Source organism: Miniopterus schreibersii, assembly GCF_964146895.1.
Source record: "Miniopterus schreibersii genome assembly, chromosome: 2".
In the NCBI taxonomy this organism is placed as follows: domain Eukaryota; kingdom Metazoa; phylum Chordata; class Mammalia; order Chiroptera; family Miniopteridae; genus Miniopterus; species Miniopterus schreibersii.
Genome location: NC_138102.1, coordinates 2,687,587 through 2,715,006, shown reverse-complemented (window position 1 = coordinate 2,715,006; position 27,420 = coordinate 2,687,587). Strand labels below are relative to the sequence as shown.

Genomic DNA, 27,420 nt, shown 5'->3' with positions numbered 1-27,420 from the left:
GACCTAAAGTGACCCTGAAGCTCAGATATGAAGACATACATATGTAATAATAACTTAGGGGCCATATTCCCCAGGACTTTGAAAGGAAAGTTTTGAACATCTGAAAAGATAGCCTTTATTCATGTGGCAAATACTTTGAGCACCTACCACTTGCTGAGCACTCTCCGCAGCACTTGATATTTTCACAGCAACATAAAAATGCCACATAAAGTTGGTACTGTGTATAAAGCGTATTCTGTTCTCACTATGAAAAGGCCATGGACTACACACAGGGGTGGGGAACCTTTTTTCTTCCAAGAGCCATCTGGCTATTTATAGCATCATTCATGGGCCATACAAAATTATCAACTTTAAAATAAAGCTCCTAGATTTATTGAATTCCGAGTCCCACCTGTGGTTGCCTTGGCAGGGCCAGACCAAATGATTTCGCTGGCTGGGTGCCCCCCCACCCCTGGACAAGAACATCACTCACAGCTCCTGCTTACCTGTGGCTTACAATTTTCATTAACCAAAATGCAAAATTTCAGGGGAAATGGAACATTCTGAAAATATCTTAGTCTTACTGGTATGCATGGTTTTCTTACACTGTTGTGTAGGAAAATCGTGGGTTTTTTTTCTACCGTCTGTTAATTACCTTAATATACCACAGTAGCCACCATTTAGGATCGACTTTGCATTCTTTATGTCCATCTGTACTTTAATAGAACGATCCTACCTCCTGCCTTTCAATGTACTCTTGGCTAATCAAAAATTTAGTGTCCTGTTTTACTAAATTATGGATGAAATATTGCCCCCACCGTTCGAACTTAGAGAAAGTAAATAACCAGCCACTTGGTTTCCCTTTCCTGTTTATCCATCGAAATCCATCACTTGGGAAACTGCATTTTATCTCCTATGGAGTCAACCCAGGTCAAATCAAGATCTTCATTACTTGAGTAAATGTATTACTCCAGACCGATCAGGAGCTTCCTTTTTGAACATAGCGCTATTCTAGCTATTGTGAATGTCTATAAATATACAAAATCCATATGTAGTTTGAATCTTAAGGGAACTGCAAATTCTACTGTATGGGAAGTTAATTAAGTCCCCAGGCTTATTTGGAGGCTCCCATGATCCCTCTTCCTGTTTCACAGTGGACAGTAGTATGTCCTCCCGTTAAGTCCAGCTGTGTACCGGACTGTTTGCGAGTAGGGCTTAGAAAACCGACAGATGGACGTGAAGTGGATAGCCTTATGGTTTGGGCGGATGAGGGCAGAATGCACAGGAAAGATCACATAAAAAATAAGAATCGGTCTGGGATACTTCAGAGTTGAAAAGGAATATGAAAAAGAGATAGACAGTGAAAAAAAGAACGCCAAGGTGTTGTCTTATAGTTGGAGTAGTGAGCAAGGACTGTATTTTATTTATATCATTCCTATTACCACTGAAATTTTGGGCCCGTTTTATCAGTGACAGGTCTTATATAAGTATACAATTGGACCATTTCTTTCCTGATAGCAGGTGTAATGAAGACACTGGACAGACGTCCTGTATAAATGATTTTTGTCGTTGACTAGGTTCACTACCTTATGGTTCTGTCTGCCAACTGGGCGTATGTGAAAGATGCCTGCCGGATGCAGAAGTACGAGGACATCAAGTCCAAGGAGGAGCAGGAGCTGCACGACATCCACTCTACTCGCTCCAAAGAGCGGCTCAACGCATACACATAAGCAAAGCCCCCTTCCTGCCGTTCACATGCATTGGTGTTTAACTAAGGGCCATCCAACCATCCAACCTTGTGAAGAATCAAATGAAAGTGCTTCTCATCAATGATATGGAGGGTGACTTAGGAATCACCCGAATACAATTCTTTGCTGTTTAGCACTTAACTTCCGAATTTGTTAAATTGGTGTAACCAGATCTCTTCTATAAGCTCCTATCCAGCCCTTTTCTTTTTTAAATTTCCCAAACTCATTGAATAATAATTCTTAAGATCGATGAAACTAACATTGTCAAATGCAGAGATTTCTTTGATTTTTAACCACTCCTTGTGTGTTATACATAACACCTCTTGCATTATTTCTTATGTTTTGAAAAGAAAAAATAGCTTTTTATACTTTTTAGTTTTGATTTAGGTAACTAGTTTGACTACAGGTAACCTTCAAAGGGACCATTGTACATTCCGAACAATAGACAGAGATGCTATCGTGATGACTCTTCTTGAAATACAGAGATATTGTCAGAAGATCAGTGGCCACGTTACTGTAGGCTCTGGTTGATGTTCTCAACAATCTAAGGTGCAATTTCTAAATTTGTAAGAGTAGGTTTAAAAAAAAAGTGCTTCTTATCTTTGTTAACATTGTATTTTTCCTTGATGTACGGAAGAGGTATTTCCCTCTGATTCTTCAAGTTTACGTTGTGAGCATGTAGACACAGTGATGCTAATGCATGGCTAGCTGCCTTTCTAAGACTGTGACACCAGGCTTACCTTCTAAAGTTTAGTACAGGGACGATTTTAATGGAAATAACTCCTGTGGACAACCAGAGAAGGGTCTCTTTGTGACTCAAGCAGTGGCTGGATTGGAACTTGAATGTGCTAACGTGGAACATGAGTCACCTTCACGAAGGTGGTGTATGAACAATAGGCACACTAACCCCTCAGAAGTTGTTTTACCCACTTTAAAAAGGTTTCGTGGGTTGCACCTCTGTAAACTACCCCTCCAATGTGTATGATATCTTTGAAAAGGCTTCCATGAATACAATAGCTTTGCTTGCAGCCTTCCAATCTACGTTGATTTACCTGTAGTGTTTTTTAAAGTACAGTTAGAGGCCACTATACCACGTATCCTTTTGAAGCGTAGTGGCATATTTGTGTTTTTATTTCTCGTAAGTCATTTTAACCAAACATTCATTCATATTCATTTATAAGAAGTACCTATATCAAAGGAATATTAAAAAAAAAAAAAAAGCAATCAGTATTACTGGACCAAATCTGGTGTTTGTTTTAACCTTGACTCTTGATTATTTCTAATGCTACAAGAATGCTGTAAAGTGTCTCTTAAAATTATGTCGCCTGACAAGACATTTTTGTCAGTGTATAAAAACTAGGTAGTTCTGTGCACTGATTGGACCATTGTGAAATCTCCTCTCAGCGTAAGTGCATTTCTGATCAACTTTCTTGAGTGAACAACCTTTGTACAATGCCGGGCCATGCATCCGTCACCCACAATCTTACAAGTTCTTGTAGTATGTAGGGATATCGCTGGGGTTCTCCGTGGCATGACAATGCATCCGTAGTATTATTTAATTAATTTGGGGGTTTGCTTCTTTTTTTACTATTATCTTACTGGTTCAACATTTTTCTGATATATGCAGTATTACAGATATTCAGCGAAAGTATTAACGGGCCTCTTTCAATCCTCTATGGTAGTGTTTCAGTTCTGTGTCTTACCGGTTTGTGATGATTTTTAAAACTGTCTTTTAAACTTATGTACCAATGTCGACGCCTTTGCTTTTTTTCCTGGTATTAGAGTTTGTATTTTCCTGAAGAGTGCTTTGTAGCAGGCATTACAGTTAATCTGTTTTGTACATAAATGTGCCAACAGCTTGATGGTGGCGTTTTGAAATGTAGAGCAAAGTGCTTGCAAACTGTAATAAACACACTTGTGTACTTTGTGTACTTGTGATTAGTTTCTGTCATGGTTTTGTTCTTTTCTTGTTTTGTTTACTCCCCTTTCCGGTGTGTGTGCATCGTTTCAAACGCAACAGGCCCTGTTTCCTGCAGACTCGTGTCACCTCGGGAGAGCTGACCCGTCACTTCAAAGTCCAGTGAAAATCCTCCACATGGTCACAGAGGGTCAATGAATGCCAGGGAGCGGGGAGAGAGCGACTCATTCAAGGCATTAGAGGTCATTGCATTTGGCAGGTAATCACGATTCCCCAGTTACACTATTTTCTCGCCTAATTTTTGTTGTTTTGTGTTTCTTTTAGTGCTTCATAAACTAGCAGAGAAACAAAAAAGACTAATTTGATTCAAAAGAAAAATGATTTCTCGGTTCACTTCAACATATCAAGGTGAGAACAATGAAATGAAAAAATATATATATTTTCTGGACTTTTTGTTTGCTTTGCGTGTGATTTCCTCTGGCCAAACTAGAAGTGATATCAATTTGAAAGTAATAAAATAGTTTCAATAAGAATCTTAATTTTCATAACGCCTAAAGTTCTATATGAGTCTTCAGCTATCTGTGTGTTATTATGAAGGGCGATTTGGAAACTTCACAGACTTAGGTTACAAATATCTACAATAATTGTAAGTAGATACACACAAAATGCCTTACGCTTTAAAAAGTTACTTTTAAGACAATAAGAAAATGATCCCCTATCTAAATCTTCTCAAATGGTAATTCTTATTCTTTCTATTGTCCATGAAATTCTTAGCGTAGCAGCAAGATACAGAACTGCATGTTAAAAATATCAACATGAACAAAATTTCACACTGTCTGATTTTCAAAAAACTGGTCATTATAATCTTTGAAAACGTAAAAGGCCATGCCTCTTTGTATCCTACCCGTCGATCTTTAAAGTGCATACTTTCCCTTTGGGAATTCCCCCCTGACTGTGGGACATAGTTGAGAACCAACTGTCTGCTGAGCGTGTTCTGCGCACAGCTCCCTGGGCTGCCCGTGGGGATCCTCCCTCCGCCCGTCTCTGCCCCACGCCACGCGCCAGCCCGAGGGAGAGAGGCCTCCCGGCGGAAATGGACACCCCTGATCTTCACCAGCCCTGTCACGGGTGTACTGACAAGTGAGTAGGTTAAGAGACAAAATAGCTAAGTGGGGAGATACTTCCGTCTAATAGATTTGAAACGAAAGGAGAAATAAACCCTCCCCGTCCCTCTGGATACCGGGGGCCCGGGAGCCACCCGACAGCATTGCGAGAGTAACAGTGATACTGAACGTAGACATACTCAAGTGTTGACATTTTAAAATTTTTATTTATTTATTTGAGAGAGAAAGAGGGAGGGGAGAGAGAGAGAGAAACATTGGTTTGCTGTTCTACTTGGTCATGGAATTAATTGGTTGATTCTTGTTTGTGGCCTGACTGGGAATCAAACCTGCAACCTTGGTGTATCGGGATGAGGCTCTCACCAACGGAGCTACCCAGCCAGGGAAAGAATTCACATTTTCTGTTCTCTGAATTGCTTCACAAATTGTTTTTGATTCAGATTTTATAGGAGTTAGAACAGACCATCAGCCGCACCCCAGTGACCTCATGTCACTCCGCGGCCTAGAGTGAGCCGTTTCTTCTAAGGATTCCAATCACTTTGTCTGCAAAAGTCAGCGGGTGAGATCTGATTTCTCTGCATGTTAAATGTACTAATGAGAAATTGCTGAAAGATGATTTGAAGCCCTCTGCCTTATTGTGCTGTGTGAGTTTCGAGTACTAACAAATTAGGAACATTATTAAGACTATAACAGTTATAATTTAGATGGTTTATTTTAAGCTCGGGATGGACACTGTTTTGAACACATCTTTGTATCCCCTCCAGGACCCCAGCACAGTGCCCCAAAGAGTTTTGGGCTGAATCGGTATTTGCTAAATGAATAGATTTTACAGCCTCTGTCTGTAGCTACAGTCTCTCAGGGGAAGTCTCTCAGGAGCTTGTTCAGAACTGGGATTTGAAAGAACGATCTCACTCAGGGAACTTAAGGGTGAACACCCCTGCACTGCAGCGAGCTCGCAGCAGGAAACCATTGCACCGCCGATCGTAGGGACCTTCGTGATCATCAGAGTTCCCCAGGCCCGTCTCTGCCTTTTCTCCCCAAACCGCCACTTGCACACATGCGGACTTCGTATCCCATCCCACTGCCCGGCGCAGGCCGTGGGCTGCGGGGGCCTCCGTGGGTTGTGTCTTTCATAGTTGGGACGAAGGTAGAAACTCCCTCTCTCTGGGGCTCTTCTTTCTCCACAGGTAGGTGTTGGGAGAAAGTGACACAAGGGAAAAGGCAAACGGTAACTCCTTAGTAGTTATTTGAAGATTCCTAATACCCGTCTCCAAGGAAATGTAAGGATGCGTATTCCAACCAGCAAGCCGCCTTCAAAACTCGCGGGCTGGCTGACGAGCCCCGACTTGCTCTTAAAATTATTTCCTTACAATGAATTTATTGATCCACACGTTAATTCACCCACCAATTTACTGATTTTACCCTGCACAGGGGACGGACGAGAGACCCTTCCAGCCCTCAGGGAAATCCTAGTTCTGCCAGAGTGGGGGTATCCAAAAATATCCCCAGGAGACGTGGGAAGGGCTAAATTTACCGTGGGGCAGATCCAGAACAGAAGTCATCAAATGTCTTTGTTTTCCCCCGTGATCAGCGGAAGAAATACTCTAAAAACGAGGGAGGAAGCCCTTGTTGGGGTTTGAGGAGGTGAGCGTTTGAGGCAGGCCCTTCTCGGGCCACCGGCGACCCGCGTCAGATCCGCACGCACATGTCCTGCGGTGCTTGGACTCATCTCCCGGCCTCAGGCCGCCTAGGACTTGCGATTGGAAAAGTAGTTGCATCAGATGCGTCGCTGCTCTTCCTTCCTGCGATCCGACTATTGTGAGTGGCCTGAACGTTCTCCCTCGCGCTTTCTGTGGACGGGGAAATGGCTGAATGGAGAGTCTGTCGCAGAGAAATTAAAACGCAGCCCGAGCCCTTTCCCGGGAACTGTCGGTGCCGCTACGCAGAGCCACGGGGCACCCTCGGCGTTCCCCGCCGCAGGCCTCCAAGCGCAGGGCACACCTCTGCACCCCGACACCCATCTCGTTTTCATGGCCTTGGCAGGGCCTTTAAATCACCCCAGTAAGTGGCGCTTTCTGTTAAACTGCTGATATTTATACAGAACAAAAAGCTGAATGAAAGGAACATTTTGTGATCAGCCCTGCTCCCCAATCTACAACACATTGGCCAGCACAAAACACATCTTTTACAGCACTCGCTTAGTCTGGTTTCAAAACTGATAGTCAAGGCACGTTGAATTGTAGAAATTAACAAAGATTTTTCTCTTCAAAATTAATTAAGGAAACCTGTTGTGGTTTCTGCCCTCTCTCCATTTAAAATACGTAGTAGGTTTCACATCAGAAAGTAGCCACTTCAACTGTCAAATGATAGATTAAATCCTCACAAAATTAATTTCATTTTTTAACGACTGGAGCTTCTCTGGTTTTGGCCTGTGACCAAAAACGAGACAAAAATGCTGAGTGTGTTTACTCATGGCCGTGGCAGGGGCAGTTTAGCTCAATGGGACACCAGTGAATATTCCCTGGAAAATTTGATGGTTTTAGTCCAAAGAAGCCAGTGCTTTATTCAGTCTTATCTACCTCGCTCTTCTAAATGCACAGCCAACCCCCAGCTGGAGCCAAGAGCCGACTTTCGCTCCTGGTGACATCTCTGAGAGCGACGGCGTTTCCTATTTAGATGCAGCATTTCTATCAGACTGATAGGCCTAATTGGTGTTAAGATAAAAATACATGCTTATGGAATAAAAGACTGGCTCCTTGAACCCATCAGATAAGCAGGTGTGTTCTTTGGTAAATAGTTTATTTCCTTATCAAAACTCTGCCAGGCACGAATAGATCTCCTAAAAATTAATAAGGCCGCAGGCTCCGTCACTAAGTAATCACTTGCAGGCAATGAGTTTGGTCTTCGTTCTGCCGGCCAGCTCGTGGCCACGTCTGTGCAGAAGCATAGCTCCGTAACCGGCTCTTCATTTTTGATCCGTATCATTTGTACTCCTATATGGGGTGCAGAGAAGGTCCAAAGGGTTCAGTAGAGCTCAGGCTGGAAGAAAGGGACCTGGTTTCCAGAGCAGTCCTCTGGAGTGGCGGAGGCCGCGGCCGGGTTTCGGGGAGGCGAAGGGAATGGCGCTGGCGTGCCCCCCACGCCGAGTCCAGCGTCCAGCCCTCCCCTGCTCCGCGGGGCGGCCCGGAGATATGCCTGGGGGAGCTCAGCGTGCAGGACCGACCCACCCCTTTCTCTCTGGAACTTACCACAGAAGGTCTTGAAATGCCAGCTTAAACGTCTCATTACGTCTTGACACCTGCCTCCAGGCACACGCTGACCTCTGCACCCCAGACGTCGCCGACAGTCTCCCCGCCTGCAGCCCGGCCTCCCAGGCCCGAGATTGGCCCTCCTGCCCCCCTCGGCACCGCTTTCCGCACCCACCGCCAGGCACCACGCCCAGCGCCGCCAGGCTGCAGCTCCAGCACCTCGCTCCTCGCAGCGCCTAGACACGGGCGGGTGGCCGTAGCCTTTCTCCGCTGCGTCAGGGACGGAACGTGGCCCCCCATTCTCATATGGAACTCTGGTCCCTGACGCCACGCGCTCAGAGGCGGGGCTTCTGGAGGCCACTAGCCGTGAAGGGGAGCCTCAGGAATGGGCGTCGTGCCCCTACAAGAAGGGGCATGAAGCTAGTAGCTCCCTCGCTGCCATGTGAGGGCACCATGACAGAAAGAGGGCCATCGACACACCGGGAAGAGGCTCAGCAGACACAGGGTCACCTGCGCCTTGATCTTGGACTCCTAGCCCCAGAACTAAAAGAACAAATGTTTGCTGTTGTTTTTCCTACAAGTGATGCCCATGTAGTTGCCACAGTTAACACTGGATGGCAGGGCAAAGGGGTATGGGACAAGGTGTGGGTTCTGTCTGGAGGGTCCCAGGATGCCAGGTGCTGGAGATGCAGCGCCCAGAACAGCCGAGCAGGGGCGCCTGCTGCACAGGCGCCTCCAGGCTGTGGGCCCAGGAGGGAGCTTGGGTCTGTGGGTGCTTCCAGGTCTGCAGGACCAGCCTGCACAGGGCCGCTTCCCGGGCCTCAGAGGGATTTGGCTCAGACCAGGAGCTCAGCCCTGGCCTCGGTGGTGCCCATCTGTGTGGGAGGCAGGGCAGCTCCACAGTCTGGGGTCTGGTCCAGCCTCACCAGCCCTGCCCAAGGTCAGCCCAAGGTCGGCTGCCAGCTCCTCACCACCCAGAGCTCCAGGCCATCCGCCCTCTGAGGCTGTGCTGCCGAGGCCACCTGGCTGTCCCCTAGAGGATGCCAGGCAGGGACATTTCTCCAGGGTCAGGCCGAGCTCCAGGGGGGCAGCTTCCTTCCTCACCATCGGCCTTCCAACGCCCAAGCCAGCCCAGGTGAGAGAGGGCAGTGCCCTCAGCCTGCCCACAGTGGTGGGGACCACAGGTGGAGGGGACTAGAGGGCAGCGTGCCCAGGAGGGTGTGCCAGGGATACAGGCAGCAGGGGACCAGGCTTGCAAAGTTCACCAGGATCCCTTGGTGGGCCCATCTCCACCTCCCACCCTCCTGAGGCCCAGTCATGGCAGCTTCCTTCAGGGGCAAGGCTGCGTGGAGGAGAGGGCAGGTAAAAAAATAAATACATACCTGCCAGGTAGCCTCTCCCTGAGCATAAATGTGCTCGGGTGTCTTTGCTTCAGTGCCTCTCACCAGCCCTCCATTCACGTGCTGCCTGACTTCACTCCTCCATGCTGCTGGGAGAGAGAGGAAATCAATGACGAGAGTCATGGATCGGCTGCCTCCTGCCGCCCCCTACTGGGGATCGAGCCCAGAACCCAGGCCTGTGCCCTGACGGGGGATCTAACCGTGACCTCCTGGCTCATAGGTCGATGCTCAACCCCTGAGCCACGCCGGTTGGGCCTGTTAGGTTAATTTTATCACTCTCAAAATTTCACATCATAACAAACAATTGGTAGATATCGTTGTGCATATACCTTTATGTCTATTTTTATCATTTTTAAGGATAATTCCTTTATTATGAATTTCAAAACCTCTTCTAGCACACTGCTTATGTGAAACAGAGAAAGGCATTTAACTACCTGAAGGCACACTCCTCATTTCTCAGGAAAACGGTATCTAGTTCATAAGGTGGTTTTAGGGGTCAAATGAGACGATGAAGGTCAGACACGTTTCAGAGTGCCTGATATACGGTTAAGGGATTAAATTTGGCGCTACGTATTATAGTGTCTATGATATAAATTAGTAGTAGTATTCTTTTAGTTGTTTTCTTTAATTACCTTTTCGAAAAATGGAAGCAATTTCTACCAGCAGCGTATGAGAGAATCAAGTTTTCAATAGTTCAACAGGAAGTGACATGATCAAATGTGTCTTAGTATACGTGTCCTTTGGTCGTTGAAAGAAACCATCACTAGAAGTCCCAACCATACTTCCCCAAAGGGCTCACTGGCCAGAGAGTGTGACAGCTCCCGGCCTACACCGCCAGGGGCCCAGGGAGCCGGGCTGTCATGATTATCGGTGACCAGCTAGGAGTCACTCTCCCCCTATCCCCATCCAGAGGAGATCCCCATGCTGGGTCTGTCTCTAGGTGCACACCTTTCTGAGGAAGGCGTTGGTCAAGTCTGTGGGTAGGCAGGGCTTTGCCAGCTGTTTTCATGGCCCAGATGAGAGAGAAAACAAGGCAGTGCCAGCAGAAGTGGGCATTAAAGAATCCGGAGAGAGTATGGAGGTCAACAGCATTTGGTGACCACCTGTCATGGGGCGAGGCAGACAGGGAAGGGGGCCAGAGGAAGGGCAGACTTCTGTCTCCAATGTCTGGGGACATTGTCCGGGGATGGTGTCATTCAGCAGCATGAAAGAAACCTGGTTTTGGAGAATGAGATTAGCTTAGTTTGGGTCAATAAAGTTTGCATTGTGTTTGGATGTCCAAAAGGAGATATTTAATACGAAGTTGTAGTATATGATTAGATCTGCAGTGTGCATGAGTCTTGATTTTGACACATGCACATTAACAGCCAGACAAAAATGCTGTGGGAGGCCCGGGCCAGGTTGACTCAGTAGTTAGAGCGTCAGCCCGAGCACTGATTCCTGGCCAAGGGAACGTAGCTGGGCTGCAGGTTCAGTCCCTCATGTATGGGAGGCAACCCATTGATGTGTCTCTCACGTCGATGTTTCTCTCTCTCCCCCCACGTCCCCCCACTTCCAGTCTCTCTAAAAATCAATGGAAAAATATCTTTGGGTGAGGATTTTAAAACACACACACACACACACAAACGCTGTGCAGAATGTGTGCAAATTCGCTCTGTTTTAATGGCATTACTGCGCAATCCACTCAGCAGCTGGGCGCAGGGGATCAACAGCTGCTGTGGAAATGAGATTATTTAAAAGAAGCCGAGGGAGCAGGTGGATGCCCAGGGTCAGAGCCTGAGTGTCGCTCTCTGAGGAGAGCTTGTGCAGTTACCATGGTATCTGGCAGAGGAGAGATGAAAGGGGGTGAAATCCACGGAGGACGGCACATAGCAGGTTTGTGGTGATTATGGGACTGTCACGTTCTGCAGACATCCACGGGCCTGTGTTTGCAATTCATGACTAGCATCGGGAACCAGGCAGCCCTCTCATCGCAGAGGAAAATGGGCAGTGCGTGACAAATTAGAGCCAGAATAGAGGGGAGAGGGGTGGCTATAGGTGGGTTTCGGCCCAGCGGGGAGGAGGTATTCTGCTGAGCGGAGGGAGTGCCTGGAATTTCCCCCATGTGCGGATTCGAAGGAGGGGTGCTGGCTTTAGCAAATAAAAAGACAGGGCACTCAGTTAAATTTGGTTTCAGATGTAACAAATAATTTGTAATATAAGTATGTGCCAAATATTATACATTTTTATACTAAAAATATTCATTGTTTATCTGAACTTTATATGTAACTGGGCAGCCTGTCTTTTCTCTGGCAACCCTAATTCAAAACGAACAGTCACGGAACGACTTGGGGAAAGTGGAACGGACCTCTCTAGCTTGAAGGTTCATTTATTCTACTCATTTCTTGGAAGGAAACTTTTCAGGCAAACGAAGATTAATAGTTCAAAGTCAAAACAATGACAGCTTTGCCCAGCCAGTGAGGCTCAGTGGGTTAAGCGAGGTCCTAGGCACCAAGAGGTCACCCATGGGATTCCCTGTCAGGCCACATGCCTGGGTTATGGGCTTGGTCCCCCGTAGGGCATGTGCAGGAAGCAGCCGGTCACTGTTTCTCTCTCATTGATATTTCTCTCTATCTCTCCCTCTCCCTTCCTCTCTCTCTCTCTCAGAACATTTTTTTTAAAGTAAAAAAAAAGAATGACAGTTTTAACTTAGAGAGATGACTGACTCCAGAGCCTGTGACTGTCAGCAGCAGTGTTAGGAGACTGTGTGGTACCCTGGACACAGGTGTGGGTGAAGGTGGCTCTTGTACTCAAGAAACGGATGGTCTTGTGGACAACTGCTGCCCACATTAATAATAGGAACGCGGATTCTGAAGACTATTAGGAGGTGGGAGAGCCCATCTTCCTCCGTTTGACCATGGCCTTTAAGACTAAGAAGACAAAAACCCTTGGGCTTTCACTGTGGTCTCCAGAAGGGTCTTTCCACCTCTGTGGGACTCCTGTCAGGTAACACCCCTGACCTCTCTCCTGCCTTTTTATTTTCTTAGCCATAAAGGAGACATGATCCGGAATTATCACTGGCTTGGAAATTCCTCTGGCCGGAAGGCAGAGCTGTGCGGGGGTGACTGGGAAAGAACCGCCAGGGCTGTGGGGCTCCCGGCGCCTCGCCCTCCAGCATCCCCGGTGGGCCCCGCCGCTGGGCCGCTCTGCTCTGCTCCCCCAAGGCCAGGAGGGGGCCACCGGCCTCAGGCCGATGGGGTGCGGCTGGGCGGGCTTGTCCTCACTCGGGTTTGGCGTTAGCAAGACCACGCGACTGACTGACCTTAACCCACATCCCCGAGCAGCAAGGAAACGACATATGTTCGGAATCTGAAGAGGGGGAACGTTGCTGTTCTACATCAGATCATAAAACACTACTCACTGTCATTTCACACCTGCTTTATTTTACATATTTAAAATGTTAACCTTCATCTTTTTTTCAAATAGAAAAGTCACATCTTGAACAAAAATCCTTAGGGTATGAGATTCCTCTATTATTTCGTTGGGTCTTGTTGTGCATAAGAGGCTCTGCACGTGCACCCAGAAGAAATCCCTCAGGGGTCAGTACACGTGGAGGTAGGACATTTATTTCCCATCAAGGCAGGGAAAGCAAGCTGGGTCCCTCAGGAATCTGCGAAAAGCCCCCGCGTGTCCCGGAGGCCCAGTCTAGGGAGACTTTGCCTTGGGAGCTGGTGTTGGGTAGGGATACAATATCCACCACTTTCGACAACATTTTTTGTCGTCGCTGCACACACCGATGGTGTCGTCTGTGCTGGTGCAGCTCGTAGCCTTGCAAACGCCTTTGAGAATGAGGCACTGTTTTAGCCCCGGGATGACGCCAGGCCTGGCTGCACAGGAAGAGATTAGACAGCACCGTTACGTCAGCACCGGATTCTGGTGATGCGCACAGACAGAGGAGCTTACAAAAACTGGCTTGGGATGGAAGAGATGACTCCGCCTCCATGAGAAACCAGACAGCCCTGCTGGTGGGGCTCGTGGCTGAGTGTCATCTCACGCACCAGGAGGTCTCTGCTTCGACTCCCAGGCAGGGCGCAAGCCCGGGTTGTGAGCTCAGTCCCCAGGACGGGGGTGCAGGAGGCGGCCCATGGGTGGTGCTTCTCTCTCATCCATGTTTTTATCTCTCTACCCCTCTCTCTCTGAAAATCAATAAAAACATATTTTTTTAAAAAAGAAAATTATTTTCTTAAAAAAGAAAAAATCAGACACTTAAGTCAAAGAAGCGCTTTCAGGGGAGGGGCTGAGACTGGGGACCAAGCCCATTGGAGAGGGCAGGCCGACTTCTAGAAGCTTGCAGAGGGCAGCGCTCCTCTGGGAGGCACACTGTGGATCGCGTGGGCAGTGTGTCACGGTGGGGGGGGGTGGCAGGCAGCGGGTGAGCGCGGGGCTGTTCGCCGCCCCCCTGCTGAGTTTCCCGGGAACAACGCTCTCATCTCCTCTTGCAGACAGCCCACAAGGCCTTGGGTTTGCACCTTCCCCGGCTGCCGCATTTCAGGGCTCGGCCAGGAACGCGTTTTCCACGCTGTTTAGTGCCCCTGACACGCAGGTTCAGAGAGCATTTGGCTCAGAGCCGAAGGGTAGTTTTCCTGAAATCTGTCCGTATGTCTTCACTCGCTTGGCAGCGGAGGGGCCCGTAGCTACGTGTGCGGCCCGCGCAGTGGTTTCCCTTAGTCTCCGTGGGCGTCCCCCAGCCCTCCCAGCACAAGCGGGCCCACTGTCCCCCTGCGGCCACCGTGGATGCTCCCTGATGGAGTCACTCTGCCTGCGCTCACCCAGAGAAGCTAGTTTCTGAACCATCCTATTAACCCACCTGGATCTCATTCCGTCTCCGCTATCCTGGGATATACTAGCCCTTCACTAGCCTCCTGGTATAACCGATTTGGGAGAGACAAACCGGGGCTGGTCGTGACTGTCCTGGAGGGAGGGGACATCACGGTTTCCAAGGGCTGCCTCTGAAGGACGCCTGTCACATTCATGCGGCGGCCAGCTCTGCTGCAGAGAACCCCTGCTCTCCTTTTCCTTTCTCACTGTGGCGAGGACACTACACCTGAGATCTCCCCTCGTCCACGGTTGAGTGCACAGTTCAGTACGGTTCACTACAGGCTCAGTGATGTCCAGCGGGTCTCTGGAACTTACTCATCTCATGGGGGTGAAACTCTGCCCCATGGAACAGCAGCTCCCGCCCCGCCCCCCAGCTCCTGGCAACCCCCATTCTACTCTGTGTTTCTGTGCATTTGACTATTTTAGATTCCTCACGTCAGTGAGACCCTGAAGCATTTCTCCTCTGTGACTGGCTTAGTTCACTTCACATCATGTCCCCCGATTCCCAGGGTCGTGCATCCTGCCCACCAGCCTCCCGCCTGCTGTCACTGGCCCGGGCGGCTTCTGCCCGTGAACTGCGAGTCTCCACGTCCTCGGCGGCACGCTGGCTGCACGGCCTCTGCTGCTCTGTGTGTGCGCTGGGACCTGCTTCCATGGAGTCTGGACCTCGGCGCCGAGGGGAGGAACTTACTTTGGGAGAAGAGAGAAGGGGCCTCTTCCAGGGGAGGCTGGAGGCACAAAGGACAGCAGAGGCCAGGCTGGTAGACGCTTTCAAGCCCAGGCTCGATCACGACCCAGAGAATCCGCGCAGAGCCGGAGCTGGCTTATCTACCTTCAGATCATGGGATTAACAGGGAGGAATTCTGACCTCCTGACCCCTCATGACTGTCCTTTATACCCTTTCTCTACTTTCACACGGTTGCTGGTGGCCCCTCGGGATGAATTCCATGTGTTGACCTCAAAAGATGATTATCTCAAGATTAGGAAATAAGGAGGACACTGAAAACCTGACACTCCTTCTGTGGTGGAAGCAGGAGGAGAGACTGAGGAGAGAGTGCTGGAAGCAATGAAACGAAGGGCAAGACCCGTCAGGACACCCCCCTGCCAGGCGTGTGGGCTGCCTGGAACCCCCAGGTGGTCCTAGTTTGTGTGTGTAAACTGAGACCTATGCGTCATCTAGCCCAGTAATTAGTGTCACCCACACACAGAGTAAAGTCTGGCTGCCTCGCCCTCTGTGTCCTTGAAATGCCCCGCACCCACTCAGCATTGGTGCCATATGCTTTTCACTTTGGCATCATTTCGTAAAAGGCAAAGATCAAACAAATGAGCGCTTTGATTGCAATTAAAGGAATCGTAGAGATGAACCAAGGAAGAGAGAGAGTTATCCAGACTATATATCTATGTTCAGTGGACACAGACCTTATTTTGAGGGACCTGAGCATTCTGTCACTAACAGTGGAGAAACGGATGTTGTCAGTTCTTACAAAAAGCTGGGTGAACTAGCCTGAAGGTGACCCTCTTCCCTTTTTTATTTGATTCTACATGTTAATATTCAAACTTCCGAACCATGGGTCTTAAGGATGTAACTCAGATTCTTAAAGTGCCTCTTTCATATTTTGTCTTTTGCTTAAAAGTTGGCCATCGAAGCTTTATCCCTCTGTTCATGCTTTTTCCAGACTCCCCTGCTCTCTACTGGTCCTTCACAAATGGATGCGACCCTCTCTTGTTGAGCTCTCTCTTGGGCACCTAACTTTTCCCGTTCACAAACATTCCTCACCGACAGACTCTCCCGCTTCCATTCACTCACCGAGGCCAAACCAAGCTCATTTTCACTCTCCTTTTGCGAGATGGGGCCCTGGTAACAGCTACTGAATTTGTGTGCTAATCCTCAAGTCCCATGTTCAAGCTTCTCTCCCTCTCTCCCTACATGGGCCGCATTTTCTAATCACGGAACTCTTGGACCTGGTTTTCTGTCGACGGAAACCTTTGTCCCGCTTTGCAGGGTTGTCCTCATCAGTTCGAAGGCAGGCGAGCCTGTTGGAATTCCGAATGGCTCAAGCCCGTGCAAGAGGGTCTGAGTGACAGTGACGACGGCCACTGGGGAACTGAGCGTGCCCGAGGGCCTCCTGAGAAACCCAGCTCTATAATTATTCACCGTCTTACCTTTTGGTACTATGGTCACAAAGAGGAGGAGCACAGAAAGGAGGGGCTGGAGTCTCATGGTCGGCTGCCCGGTGAGAGGTGAGTGATCACGGCCGGTGGAACACGGAGCCTTTTATGAATTTCTGGGGGACTGACATTCTTCTTGGTCAGTGAAGCTTAACAAGTAAAAAAATGAAACAGCTTCCGTTGGAATATCTCCAGACCATGGAGTCTCTAAATTTGGTGACAAATTAACCTAATTACAGGAAACCAGATGGCCAATCCTTCACTTTTTCTGTGGACTCTCCAGTTCCGCAGAGGCCAGTGCCTTTGGCCAGTTGTCTTTTGAAGGAAGTAGGGTTGAGAATGTGGATTCCTTCTTACCAAAAGCCCTCTGACTTACAAGGAGACTCTTCCACAAGACACTCTTTTCCACAATACAGATAAGAGAATTGCCCAAGGATCTTTTTTTTTTCCAAAATGAAACTCAATTTCTAAATTATTTCTTAAAAGAGAGGTTAGTGTCACATATGTACAATGTTCTTAATAGCATCTGAAAGGTAAATACACTTAGTTCATGTGGAAAACTAACATTTTTTACCTGTCATCAATCCTTTGTCCTGCATGACAAGGATGGTGACGTTGGGAGGGTTAAAACATCGGAGATAAGGAGCTCAATATTTCCTCAATAGCCATCTGTTGTCAAGACCATATGTCTAGTCAACTGTAATTTAAAAACAGATTTTTTTAAAAAATGACTGTATGTCTACAACTTAAAGAGACTCCCTATCCTCACCCCAAAGTATAGGAGTAAAGTATTGAAAGCTTAAGAAATGCCTTTGACTAGCAATCGATTGACCTAAAACCAAGTAATCAATGCTAATTTTCCTACTGATCAGTGGCTTAATATCACATTCATATATATATATTTTTTAATTTATAAACTTTCATATGTGGTGTCAGCTTTGTTTTTGGAAAAAATGTACATACTTTTATGTCTTCTATTTTGATGACTTGTTGTCATTTTGATGTTTGCCAAAGAATTTCTTCTTTGATCCATTGGCTGTTCAGGAGAGTATTACATAATTGTTACATACTCATGAGTTTTCCAGAGTTCCTTCTGTTGTTGATTCTTAGTTACATACCATTGTGGTCAAATAAGATACTTGATATGATTGTAATCCTCTTATATTTGCAAATGCTTTTTTTCTATGGCCTAAAATATGGTCTATACTAGAAAACATTTCATGTGTACTTGAGAAGAATGTGTATTCTGCTGTTGTCAGAATGTCCTAAATATATCTGTTAGGTTCCTCGGGTCCATAGTGTTAGTCACATCTGCTGCTTTCGCATGAATTCCCTGTCTGGACTGTGTTACCAGTAGGGCATGAAAGATCCAAATCACTGCTGGGTTGCTGTTTGTCATCGCTGTTAGCCTTGTGAGTTTTTTATTTATATATGAACGTACTCTGACCTTGGGTACTTAGATATTTACAATTTTTATACCTTATTGATGGATTAATTCCTTTATCATTATATAAGACTTCCTTTGTCTCTTTTTACCACTTTTAGTTTAAAGTTTATTTTGTCTGATATAAAGAATAGCTAGCCCTGGCCACTGTGGCTTCGTTGGTTGGAGCATGGTCCCGTGCACTGAGGGGTTGCTGCTTCGGTTCCCCGTCATGGCACACGCCCAGGTTTGGGGCTCATTCCCTGGTAGGGGCCTACAGGAGGAAGCCAATCAATGTTTCTCTCTCTCTCTCTCCCTCTCCTTTCCTCTATCTCTAAAAATCAATAAAAATATCTAAAAATAAAATAATAATAATGGCTACACTTGTTTATTTTGGTTACCACTTGCTTGAAGTATCTTTTTTCGTTAATTCACTACAGAGTCTACGTGTGTCTTTAAAGCCAAAGGGAGTCTTTTGTAGGCAGCAGATTGTTGGATTTTGTTTTTTAAATTCATTCAACCATTCTGTATATTTTGATTGCAAAATTTAATCAATTTATTTGAAAATAATTATTGATACTTAAGAACTTACTATTGCCATTTTGTTGATTTTCTGACGATTTTGTAGATCCATTATTCTTACCTTATTATCTTGCTGTCTTCTTTTATAATGTCATGGCTTTTAGTATCAGTAGGCCTTCATGTCATGCTCTATTGTGTAATTACTACAGGTGTCTCCCTGGGGTTACCATAAGACTTACATAAAATATATTAAAAGTATAACACTATTTAAACTGATAGAATGCAACTTCAAAAGCATTCCTAAACATTTTATGACAATGAATACACCTTATTTAAAGTAGACAAATTTTTTTGAAATTCAAGAACCACCAAAGCTTACTCAAGAAGTTATCGATAAAACAAATAGTCCCAGATATCCCCAGAGAGGGGAGAGGGCAAAGGATCTCTCTCACCATTTATGCACTTTGCTCCTGACCTATGGCCTGGCTCGACTATTTTAAGGCCAATTTTGCCCTAAACCTTGTCAAGACTGTATCAAATTACATGTTAAATGTCTACACTCTGAGAATTAAAAAAACAAAGATTGCATTAGAGGAAGAAAAAATGGTAGTCCTCACCACGTTTTTCTAATCATCAAGATTTAGTACATGAGTGAAAATAAAACTCTTAAGATCTCCTTTAAGGGACATGACATCAGGAAAGGAAACTGAGGACCTCAAACACGAAGGAAAATGAACTTGAAGTCAGAAGTTATGAAGCATCCAAACAACTACTTAACAGGAGTACCAACAGCCTGCTCTTCAAAGAGGGTCAGCATAGGGCTACAGGGAAATTCCAGCTCTGTGGCAGAATTATGTGTCTAGGAGAGTAAAACATTAGGAATCTAAATGATCATAACGTTTCTCCATAGGAGTGACACCAGAATCTCCTTATTAGTTGAAGTTTTCCCTGTTAGAGTACTTAATATACATTTCTGTTGATCTCCAACCTCTCATGCTCTCTCTATGCTTGTTTGCATCTCTTTCTGGGTATCTGCTCTACAGTTACCATCTTTATGAATTATCCCAAATTATTCCTCTTGCCCTCTTTCCATTTTCTCCGCTTTTCATTATATACATCTCTTCCCTTTCTGGACATTTTCTGGATTTTCTCTGTATTTTGCCTTTGCCTTTTCTCTGTGTGTCTATTTAATTATGTTTTGTATAATTATATTTTCACCTTTGTAGTATTTTTGTTAATCCTTTGGTCTTTCTGTGACAATTAAAAAAAAAAAAAAAAGTATTGTTAAATAAATAGACTTTCTCACTTTTAAAGACATTGTTTGGATCTGAAAATGAGTCTAAAGAAGTAGCATCTGGGTAGATTTTAAATCACTATTTATTTATTTTTATTGACACAGGAAAATAAAAGTGGGTAATAAAGTTGGGCTAAATCGAGATATATATTTTAATGTTTTTAGATGCAAAGAATTTTCCTTTGGCTGCTCTGTTTCCCTCATTTCACTTTATCCTCGGCTTAATGGGGTCTTGGTATTCCGAATACACGACTGGTGTGGGGACTGGCATCAGGATCCACCATGCTCGGCAGCACTTCCACCGTCTTCGGCAGCCACCGATTATGTCCTCTATTATTTTGCAGACATCTCTTCTGCAAATGCCTAAGAGATTCGAACAGTGGGCTTCAGAAGCGCCCAAACCACTTCTTGCTGCGGAGAAAGAGCCGGCGAGATCATTAGTCCGCGGCCGAGTCGCTCTCAGTGTGAGAACAGAGGCGCTCTGGAGGGAGCGCTGCTACCCGGGGAGAAGGGGCGCAGGCCCCGCTCAGTGGCTCCACGCCCAACGCCCCCCTTCACCTGACAGCCTGAGTGTCCACAACACCCCTCCTTCTCTTGGGAGTTCTTGGCCTTGCTAATTTATGCTTCACAAAGAACTTTGGTAAATGGCAAACTGAAACAACAGGGGCACAGACAAAATAAGTTCGCAATACACCTGTGTCTTCACTTACTCCTTTATATGGGTCTTCAACAAAGATTTACTAAATTTCTTCTATTCGCCAGGCATTTTTCTTTGTACTAATAATAGGACAGTAAAAACGGCAGAAATGTTTCATATTCTTACCGCAGTTACATTCAATAAAGAAAATGTGGCAATACAAGAATAGATGAATAAAATCACTTCAGTAAGTGGCAAGTGTTTAGAACAAAATAATACAGTCATGGGCCAGGAAAGGCCTGGACGATGGAGTTGATAAAATGGACAGGAGAGGGTTTCCCAGGAGGATTAGCTTTTGATCTGACGTCTGAATGGTGAGAATGAAAAAGACGTTCCTCTTCCTGGCTTCGTTTATTTGAAGACTAGAAAGACATGTGTAGATGGAGCATATTGGAAAAGACAATCCTAAAATTCATATGGTACCATCAAAAAAACCCTGATAGCCAAGGAAATCTTGAGAAAGTAAAACAAAGATGGAGGCATGATATGTCCTATATTCCAAAGCTATATTAATCAAAAAGATACAATACTGCTCTAAAAAACAGACAAAATAGACCAATAGAACTGAATTGAGAGCCCAGAAATAAACCCATGTGTAGATGGTCAACTAATATTTGACAAGAGAGTCAAGAATACTCAATGGGGAAAGGATAGTCTCTTCAATAAATGGTGCTGGGAAAACTGGATATCCATATGCAAAGCAATGAAACTAGACCCTTATCTTACACCACTCCCAAATATACACTTGAAGTAGATTAAAGGTTTCAAAGTAAGACCCGAAGCCATAAAAGTCCTAGAAGAAAACATAGGAATAAATTTCCTTGACAGTGGCCTTGGCAATGGCCTTTGGATATGACACCAAAAGCACAAGCCATAAAAGGAAAAATAAATAACTGGGGCTGCATGAAATTAAAAATTTTCTTCACAGCAAACAAAACCATCAACAAAATGAAGAAGAAAAGTACAGAATGGAAAAAAAAATATTTGCAAACCATACATCTGATAAGGGGTTAATATCCAGATATATAAGGAACCCATACTCAATAGCAGAAAAAATAATCCAATTAAAATATGGGCAGAAGACTTGAGTAGACATTTTTTCAAGGAAGACTAACAAATGGCCAACAAGTACATGAAAAGGTGCTCAGCATCACCAATCTGCAGGAAAGTGCAAATCAAACCCACAATGAGACATCACCTCACACCTGTTAGAACGGTTGTTACAAAAAAGACAAGTGACAACAAGTACTGGTGAGGATGTGGAGGAACGGGAGCCCTGGTGCACCGTTGGTGGAATGTAAATTGGTGCAGCCACTGTGGAAAACAATATGGAGATTTTTCAAAACTTTAAAAACAGAACTACCATGTGATCCAGCAACCCCACTTCTGGGTATATATTCAAAGGAGAAGAAGCACTATCTCAAAGAGACATCTGCATTCTCATGTTCATTGTAGCAATATTCACAATAACCAAGACACAAAAACAACCTACGAGTCCATCATCAGGACAGATGTTGAACCCTTGATGTTGAATCTGCTGATGGATGAAGGAAATGTGGTGTATATACAACAATGGAATATTATTCTGCCCCAAAAGAGAGAAATTCTGTAAACACTCTGGCTTTTCACTGAGTGCGGAGCAGCTGCTCTCTGAGGCTGGTCATGGGGCAGGAGCCCTGAGAGACACCTCCTAGGGTGCAGATGTGGAGCCTGCTGAATGGAAGAGGGTGTGGAAGAGCCAAGAGAGGCTCCATGGAGTGCTGGCCATGGCACAGAGTGATGGCGGAAAGCCCCATGGAGGAGATTCATGGGAGGGGATTCAAGAATTCATTTTTTTATATATTAATTTTGAAATTAAACATCCCTATAGAGATATAAATTACATGGTTGGATATTCATTACAAGTCTAGAGTTCAAAAGAGAGCTCCAGGAGGGGAATTTAAAAGGACTGGATGGAGAGAGAGGATAGAAGGCCAAGAACTGAGCCTTGGCCGCGCCACTGCAAAGAGTGATGGGAGAAAAGGCAGGGGCGAACCACAAAGGTGCAACCTGTCCCACAGAGGACCCAGGAGGAAGCCTCAAAGTGAAAGATTTAGACACAGAAACAAAGACTAGGTGGCCACAGAGCTGAGACCGCGCGAGGAGGGGGAGCAAGGCGGCCGCAGCTGGACCACTGGAGCCTCAGCGCGGCCTCCTGGACGGGTGTGGAGCCTGAAGCGCCCCATGCAGCTCTGACTGTCACTGATGCCGGCTTCCACCGTGAGCAGGCGAGTCCACACGGCCTCATGACTCAGCCTCCCCTTAGCGTTGTCCACAAGTTCAGCAGAGGCTGGGGACAACATTGGCAGCTGCATTTCAAGCAGCAGAATTTTCTGTCTGAGCCATTGCCTTAGATAGCCCTGGTTGGTATCATACGACCCTGGGTGAAATTTAGAAAAGCTTCTGGCAGTTAGTGCATTCTAAACAAATCCTTCTTTGATGCAAATAAAAATATTTCCAAGTGCAAACATGAAGACTATCTGGTCTAATATGTGTCTTCTACATATGCTTGTCCCACTGATATCCAGTAGCCTTGCCTGACCTGCAAACTAAACTCTTTGTACACCATTAACTATTGGCCTCTGCACCCCGGGAGTGTTGTTTCCAGATGCACATATGAATACTTAAGTTACAGACTTAAGGAGCACTGCTATGCACCTCAATCATCGCATCTGAAAATGATGAGTTTGAACCTGATAACTTAGCAGGAGGGATTTCTGAGTCCATCAAGGACCACCTTCTGTATTTTCGTCTCCACTCCCTAGCCCAGTTGCTTTCTTCCTGCATAGTGAATGCGCTGGTATTCCAGTGTGTGTTCCAGCCTCATTTCACGGGACTAGATTTAGGCTTTTGGAACCTCTTTTGTGACTGTTATTTAGCATAAGAATCCCTTCCTAGAATGCAGACCAGCACTTCATCTTTTCAGTAACCCCTCCTCTTTCTGAAATCCAATTCCGGATCTGTGCCATTTAGAGAGAGTGACCCTGTGGCCAGTGTGGCTGGCATGGGTCTGGTTCATGCCTGTTGTTCTGATAAAGTAATAACAGGGGTCCCTTTGCTTTCCCAAAGTGTCTAATTTGGATAAAAAAGGTATATGCGCAGCCTCCTTTTACAACCATGGACATACCTCTTCCATAATGAGAGCCCATCTCCATCCCTTCAGGAGCCAAAGACTTTATGACAGAGGTCTCCAAGATATGCTCTTAGCACAGCTCCTGGTGATGGGATTCTGTCCATCTCTTCTGACCTAGTGAGTAGATATAATGACAGACGCCACTGCCATTGAAGCCTTTCAGATTTCCCTGCCTGCAAATCAGTCATCGTGCCTCACCAAGACATACCAAGATACAAAGTGTGGAGGAAACGATGTGGGACCTCATCAGGCAGTTGGGTCTATTTTAGCCTGTTATAGACTTAGTGACGTTGTTGATATTAAGTCTATGAATCCACAAGACTGATGCCAGGGTCCTGTCTGACCTCCCAGATAGCCTTCTACACCACAGACCCCAGTGATGAGCCACCCCCTTACCTGGGGGCAAGAGAGTCAGAAGGAGGAGAGTGGAGAGGAGCACATGGAGCCTCATGGTTGACCAGCCGGTGAGGAGAAGAGGCATCAGAATGGTCAGAGCCCAGAGTCTCTGAGCATGGCCGGTCCCCCGCTTTTTATGATGCTCCCCAGACCAGCGGTTTGTTCTTGGTTAGTAGAGCCTGACCAAGAGAGAATAACTCAGTCTCCCACAAGAAGTCTCCAGGAACAAAAGTACACACTGTGCTGGTAACTCTATGGACAAGAAAGCCAAAGGCAATGCTTCCCATTTCCCTGGGGCCGGGGTAGCCTCACTGTCCGCTGTGTTCTCTCCTGCTCTCCTTAGACACATGCGTGTGTGACCACTGGCCGTACCCTGTGACCTACTGTGTGCCAGGTGGTGTCATAAAGCTGGGTTACACCAGCTCAATCAAGCCAGATAACGAGAGGTGAAAAGTCTAATGGATGCAAGCAGTCACATGTGTAAGGGACACAATCGCCCCAAGACAAGAGTGGTTCTTTCTACCAAGGGGCAGCAGTGGGGAAGGGGTGACGGGAATGTCAGGAAAGGCTTCATAAAAAAGATGATTTCGCCTTGGCTGGTGTGGCTCCACGGTTAGAGCGTTGGCCTGAGCACCGAAGGTGCCTGGGTTTGATTCCCAGTCAAGGGCACGTACCTAGGCTGCAGGTTTGATGCCCGGCCCTGGACAAGGCGCGTACAGGAGGCAACCAACGGATGTGTCCCTCTCACATCAACGTTTCTCTCTCTCTCCTTCCCTCCCTTCCACTGTCTCTAAAAATCAATAGAAAAAATATGCTTAGGTGAGGATTTGAAAAAGAAAATGAAGATTAAGAGCTTGCTGCAAAAGTTTGGTGGTATTCCATTCGTACAGCAACATTGCTGTGTCAAAATCATATTTCAACCTCTTTGTGGGCTTTGTGACCCTTTAAGATATACTTTTATAAATGTTTATATTTTAATGAAAACCTGGCATTACAGAAAATGTAGAATACAATTAAGTCCTTGGAATTCCACTGCTGAAATTTAATCATAGCCGTACATTTTAGGAAACTTTTCCCAGAACAGTCACTACAACCATTGTACTTTGTCTTAACCGGAGTTGCACCATCTGGATAACAATCGAGTCTGCTCAGTGCTAGAATCGTCAGCCTCTGCGACGGCCCGGTGCTCTCTGCCTCCTTGTGGTCACGCCATTGTGCAATGTCCTCCCCGGGAGTGGGCTGGGCTGACGAGCAGGGTCCCGCAGGTGGGGTGGGATGCCACTTCCTAGATTAGGTTTCAAGAACACGATTTTTCCATCTTGGGGACCCACCCCTCCCCTTTCTCTGTTACACTTGAGGTTCACAGCTGCATGTAGTTATCTTCCCCCTCACTGGTATAAAATCAGCCACCTGGCAAGGGGAGTCAGAGCAGAATTTCCAGGGTGGCCAATTGCTCTTCCATACTGCCAGCATTATTGGAATAAATGCTCATATATGATTCAACCCTGTCTCTGCTTAATTTGGCTCAAGTAGTGACAGGCGTCCTCGGACCCACTGTGTCCAGTTTCAGAAGGCAGGCCCTTCCCTGGTCTCCAGACTCCAAGCTGCCCACTGGCCTCTTGGCAAAGGAGTCTGGGAAATAAATGTAATGTGCCTGGTCACGGCTCCCAGGTCATCGAGGAGCAAAGCACAGAAGAGGGAAATTGGAACAAAGTGACAATGGGAAAGGGCAAACGCCAGGTGGAAGCAATGCTTTACTTAGTCTTAATTACCGAGTTGGAATTATTTTTGACACGCAAACATTCTAAGTGAGTCCACTGCAAGCTCATTTGTGATTTCTTTGACAGATTTGAAGTAACCCAGGGAAACTGGTCCCTGGATTGGTCTGGACCTGGGAAAGAACTAAAATTCTTTTGGGCAATCGGATCTGAGGCTAATTGGGCCAGAAGTGTGTTAGGCCCTGAAAAAAGTGTAGAAGCAAAAACAAGAGAGAAACAATGTAAGAGTGAAAACATCAGCCATGGTGCTGGAATGTCCAAGAAGGGCTCTCAGGTGCCGCCTGCCCGGGAGTCAAAGGCCCAGCATTTGGGGAGCAGACGCAGGAGTGCGGGTGCCTCCCTCCCACGCAGAGGTGACACGGGTTTCCAAGGGGCAGTGCCCATGAGGCCAAGCATTTGTCCCCTTCTGCTTCTTCTCAGGGTCGAAGCTTGGAACAGAGTTTTCAGACCTGAGCACTTTGGACATTTGGGGCAGAGAATTCTGCTTGAGGGCCATTGTAGGATGTTTATAACATCCTGGCCTAGACCCACAGACGCCCCTGGCACCGCTCTGGTTGTCACAACCAAAAGTGTCTCCAGACATTGCCAGTTATGTGCTGGGGCGAAAGCACCCCCGTTGAGAACCCTGGCTTACAGCTCCTCCATCCTCACGCAGGTTTCTTTCCTTCATTTTATCCAGTTATTTGGACAGTTCTTAGGTCTCAGGTATGTCTCTGGGGTCATCCGGTTGCAGCTGACTTTGAATGTACCTGGGAAGAGTTGGGGTTATATGCCTGATGTTAGATGGATAACGGCGTCCTGCCAGACAGGATGCTTTCCTGTCTCAGTAACAGTGCATGTTGTTTTATATTTGGGACTTAGAGAGGGGACAGCGTAGGCTTTTCTGCATGACTGGACCTCCTCCAAGCCTCAAAGGTACAGGGAAGTTATGGGGGTGGAAGCTGGGGTGACTCTGGAAGGACTTGTTCTGGTTGGAGAGAAATAGCAGATTCTTTTATTTTTTAATTATTAAAAAATTTTTAATTACAGTTGACATGCAATATTATATTAGTTTCAGATGTACAACACAGTGACTAGACATTTATATAACTTACGAAGTGATCCCCCAGTAAGTCTGGTACCACCTGGCACCATCCGTAGCTATTACAATATTACTGACTATGTGCCCTATGTGGTGCTTTACGTTGCCACCAATCTGTGCTTCTCAGTCCCTTCACCTTTTCCACCCAGGCCCCTAAACCTTCTCCCATCTGGCAACCATCAGTTTTCCTCTGTTTCTCTGAGTTTGTTTCTGTTTTGTTCGCTCGTTTATTTGTTTTTTAGATTCCACACATAAGTGAAATCACACTTCTCTGTCTAACTGACTTCACTTAGCATGAGGCCCTCTAGGAAAGCACGTACAGAAAAGTCTTATTCCTGAACTCTGCCGCGACCTTCAAGGTTCAGGGAAGGAAGCCAGGAGCTATGGGAGGTCAGCATCGAAAGCGGAGACATGGCCAGAGCTCATACTCGTTTCGTTTTGAGTCAGATTCATTGAGCTATGCCTTACACACAGTAAGTTGTACTCATTAAAACTTAGTGTACATTTCTATGGAAAGTGTATATATTGTATAATACACACCACCATGAATACCTAGAGAAGCTCTTACTTCCAAAATTCCCCTCGTGGCCTTTTGGATACATCTCCTGACCCCAGCC

General features: G+C 46.2%; 3 protein-coding genes across 9 annotated transcripts in view; 1 reads left to right on the top strand and 2 right to left on the bottom strand.

The window, feature by feature from the left end:
• GPM6A (glycoprotein M6A) overlaps positions 1-3,665 on the top strand; it is a 161,061-nt gene extending 157,396 nt beyond the window's left edge. For all 7 annotated transcript variants that reach the window (XM_081125054.1, XM_081125051.1, XM_081125048.1 and 4 more), the window contains one exon: positions 1,557-3,665. In XM_081125054.1, coding sequence (XP_080981180.1) covers positions 1,557-1,709 — 153 coding nt within the window. In that variant the 3' untranslated portion in view covers positions 1,710-3,665. The remainder of the gene's footprint in view (positions 1-1,556) is intronic.
• A 9,433-nt stretch (positions 3,666-13,098) lies between these two features.
• On the bottom strand, positions 13,099-16,492 carry LOC308553611 (beta-defensin 130A-like; the record flags this gene model as incomplete). The annotated part of the gene is made up of 2 exons (XM_081129644.1): positions 13,099-13,280; positions 16,435-16,492. 2 exons carry the CDS (start codon positions 16,490-16,492, stop codon positions 13,099-13,101), a joined length of 240 nt encoding a protein of 79 aa, XP_080985770.1.
• Positions 16,493-19,884: 3,392 nt separating this feature from the next.
• Positions 19,885-24,029, bottom strand: LOC308553610 (beta-defensin 109-like; the record flags this gene model as incomplete). The annotated part of the gene is made up of 2 exons (XM_081129643.1): positions 19,885-20,090; positions 23,945-24,029. 2 exons carry the CDS (start codon positions 24,027-24,029, stop codon positions 19,885-19,887), a joined length of 291 nt encoding a protein of 96 aa, XP_080985769.1.
• Positions 24,030-27,420: the final 3,391 nt, after the last annotated feature.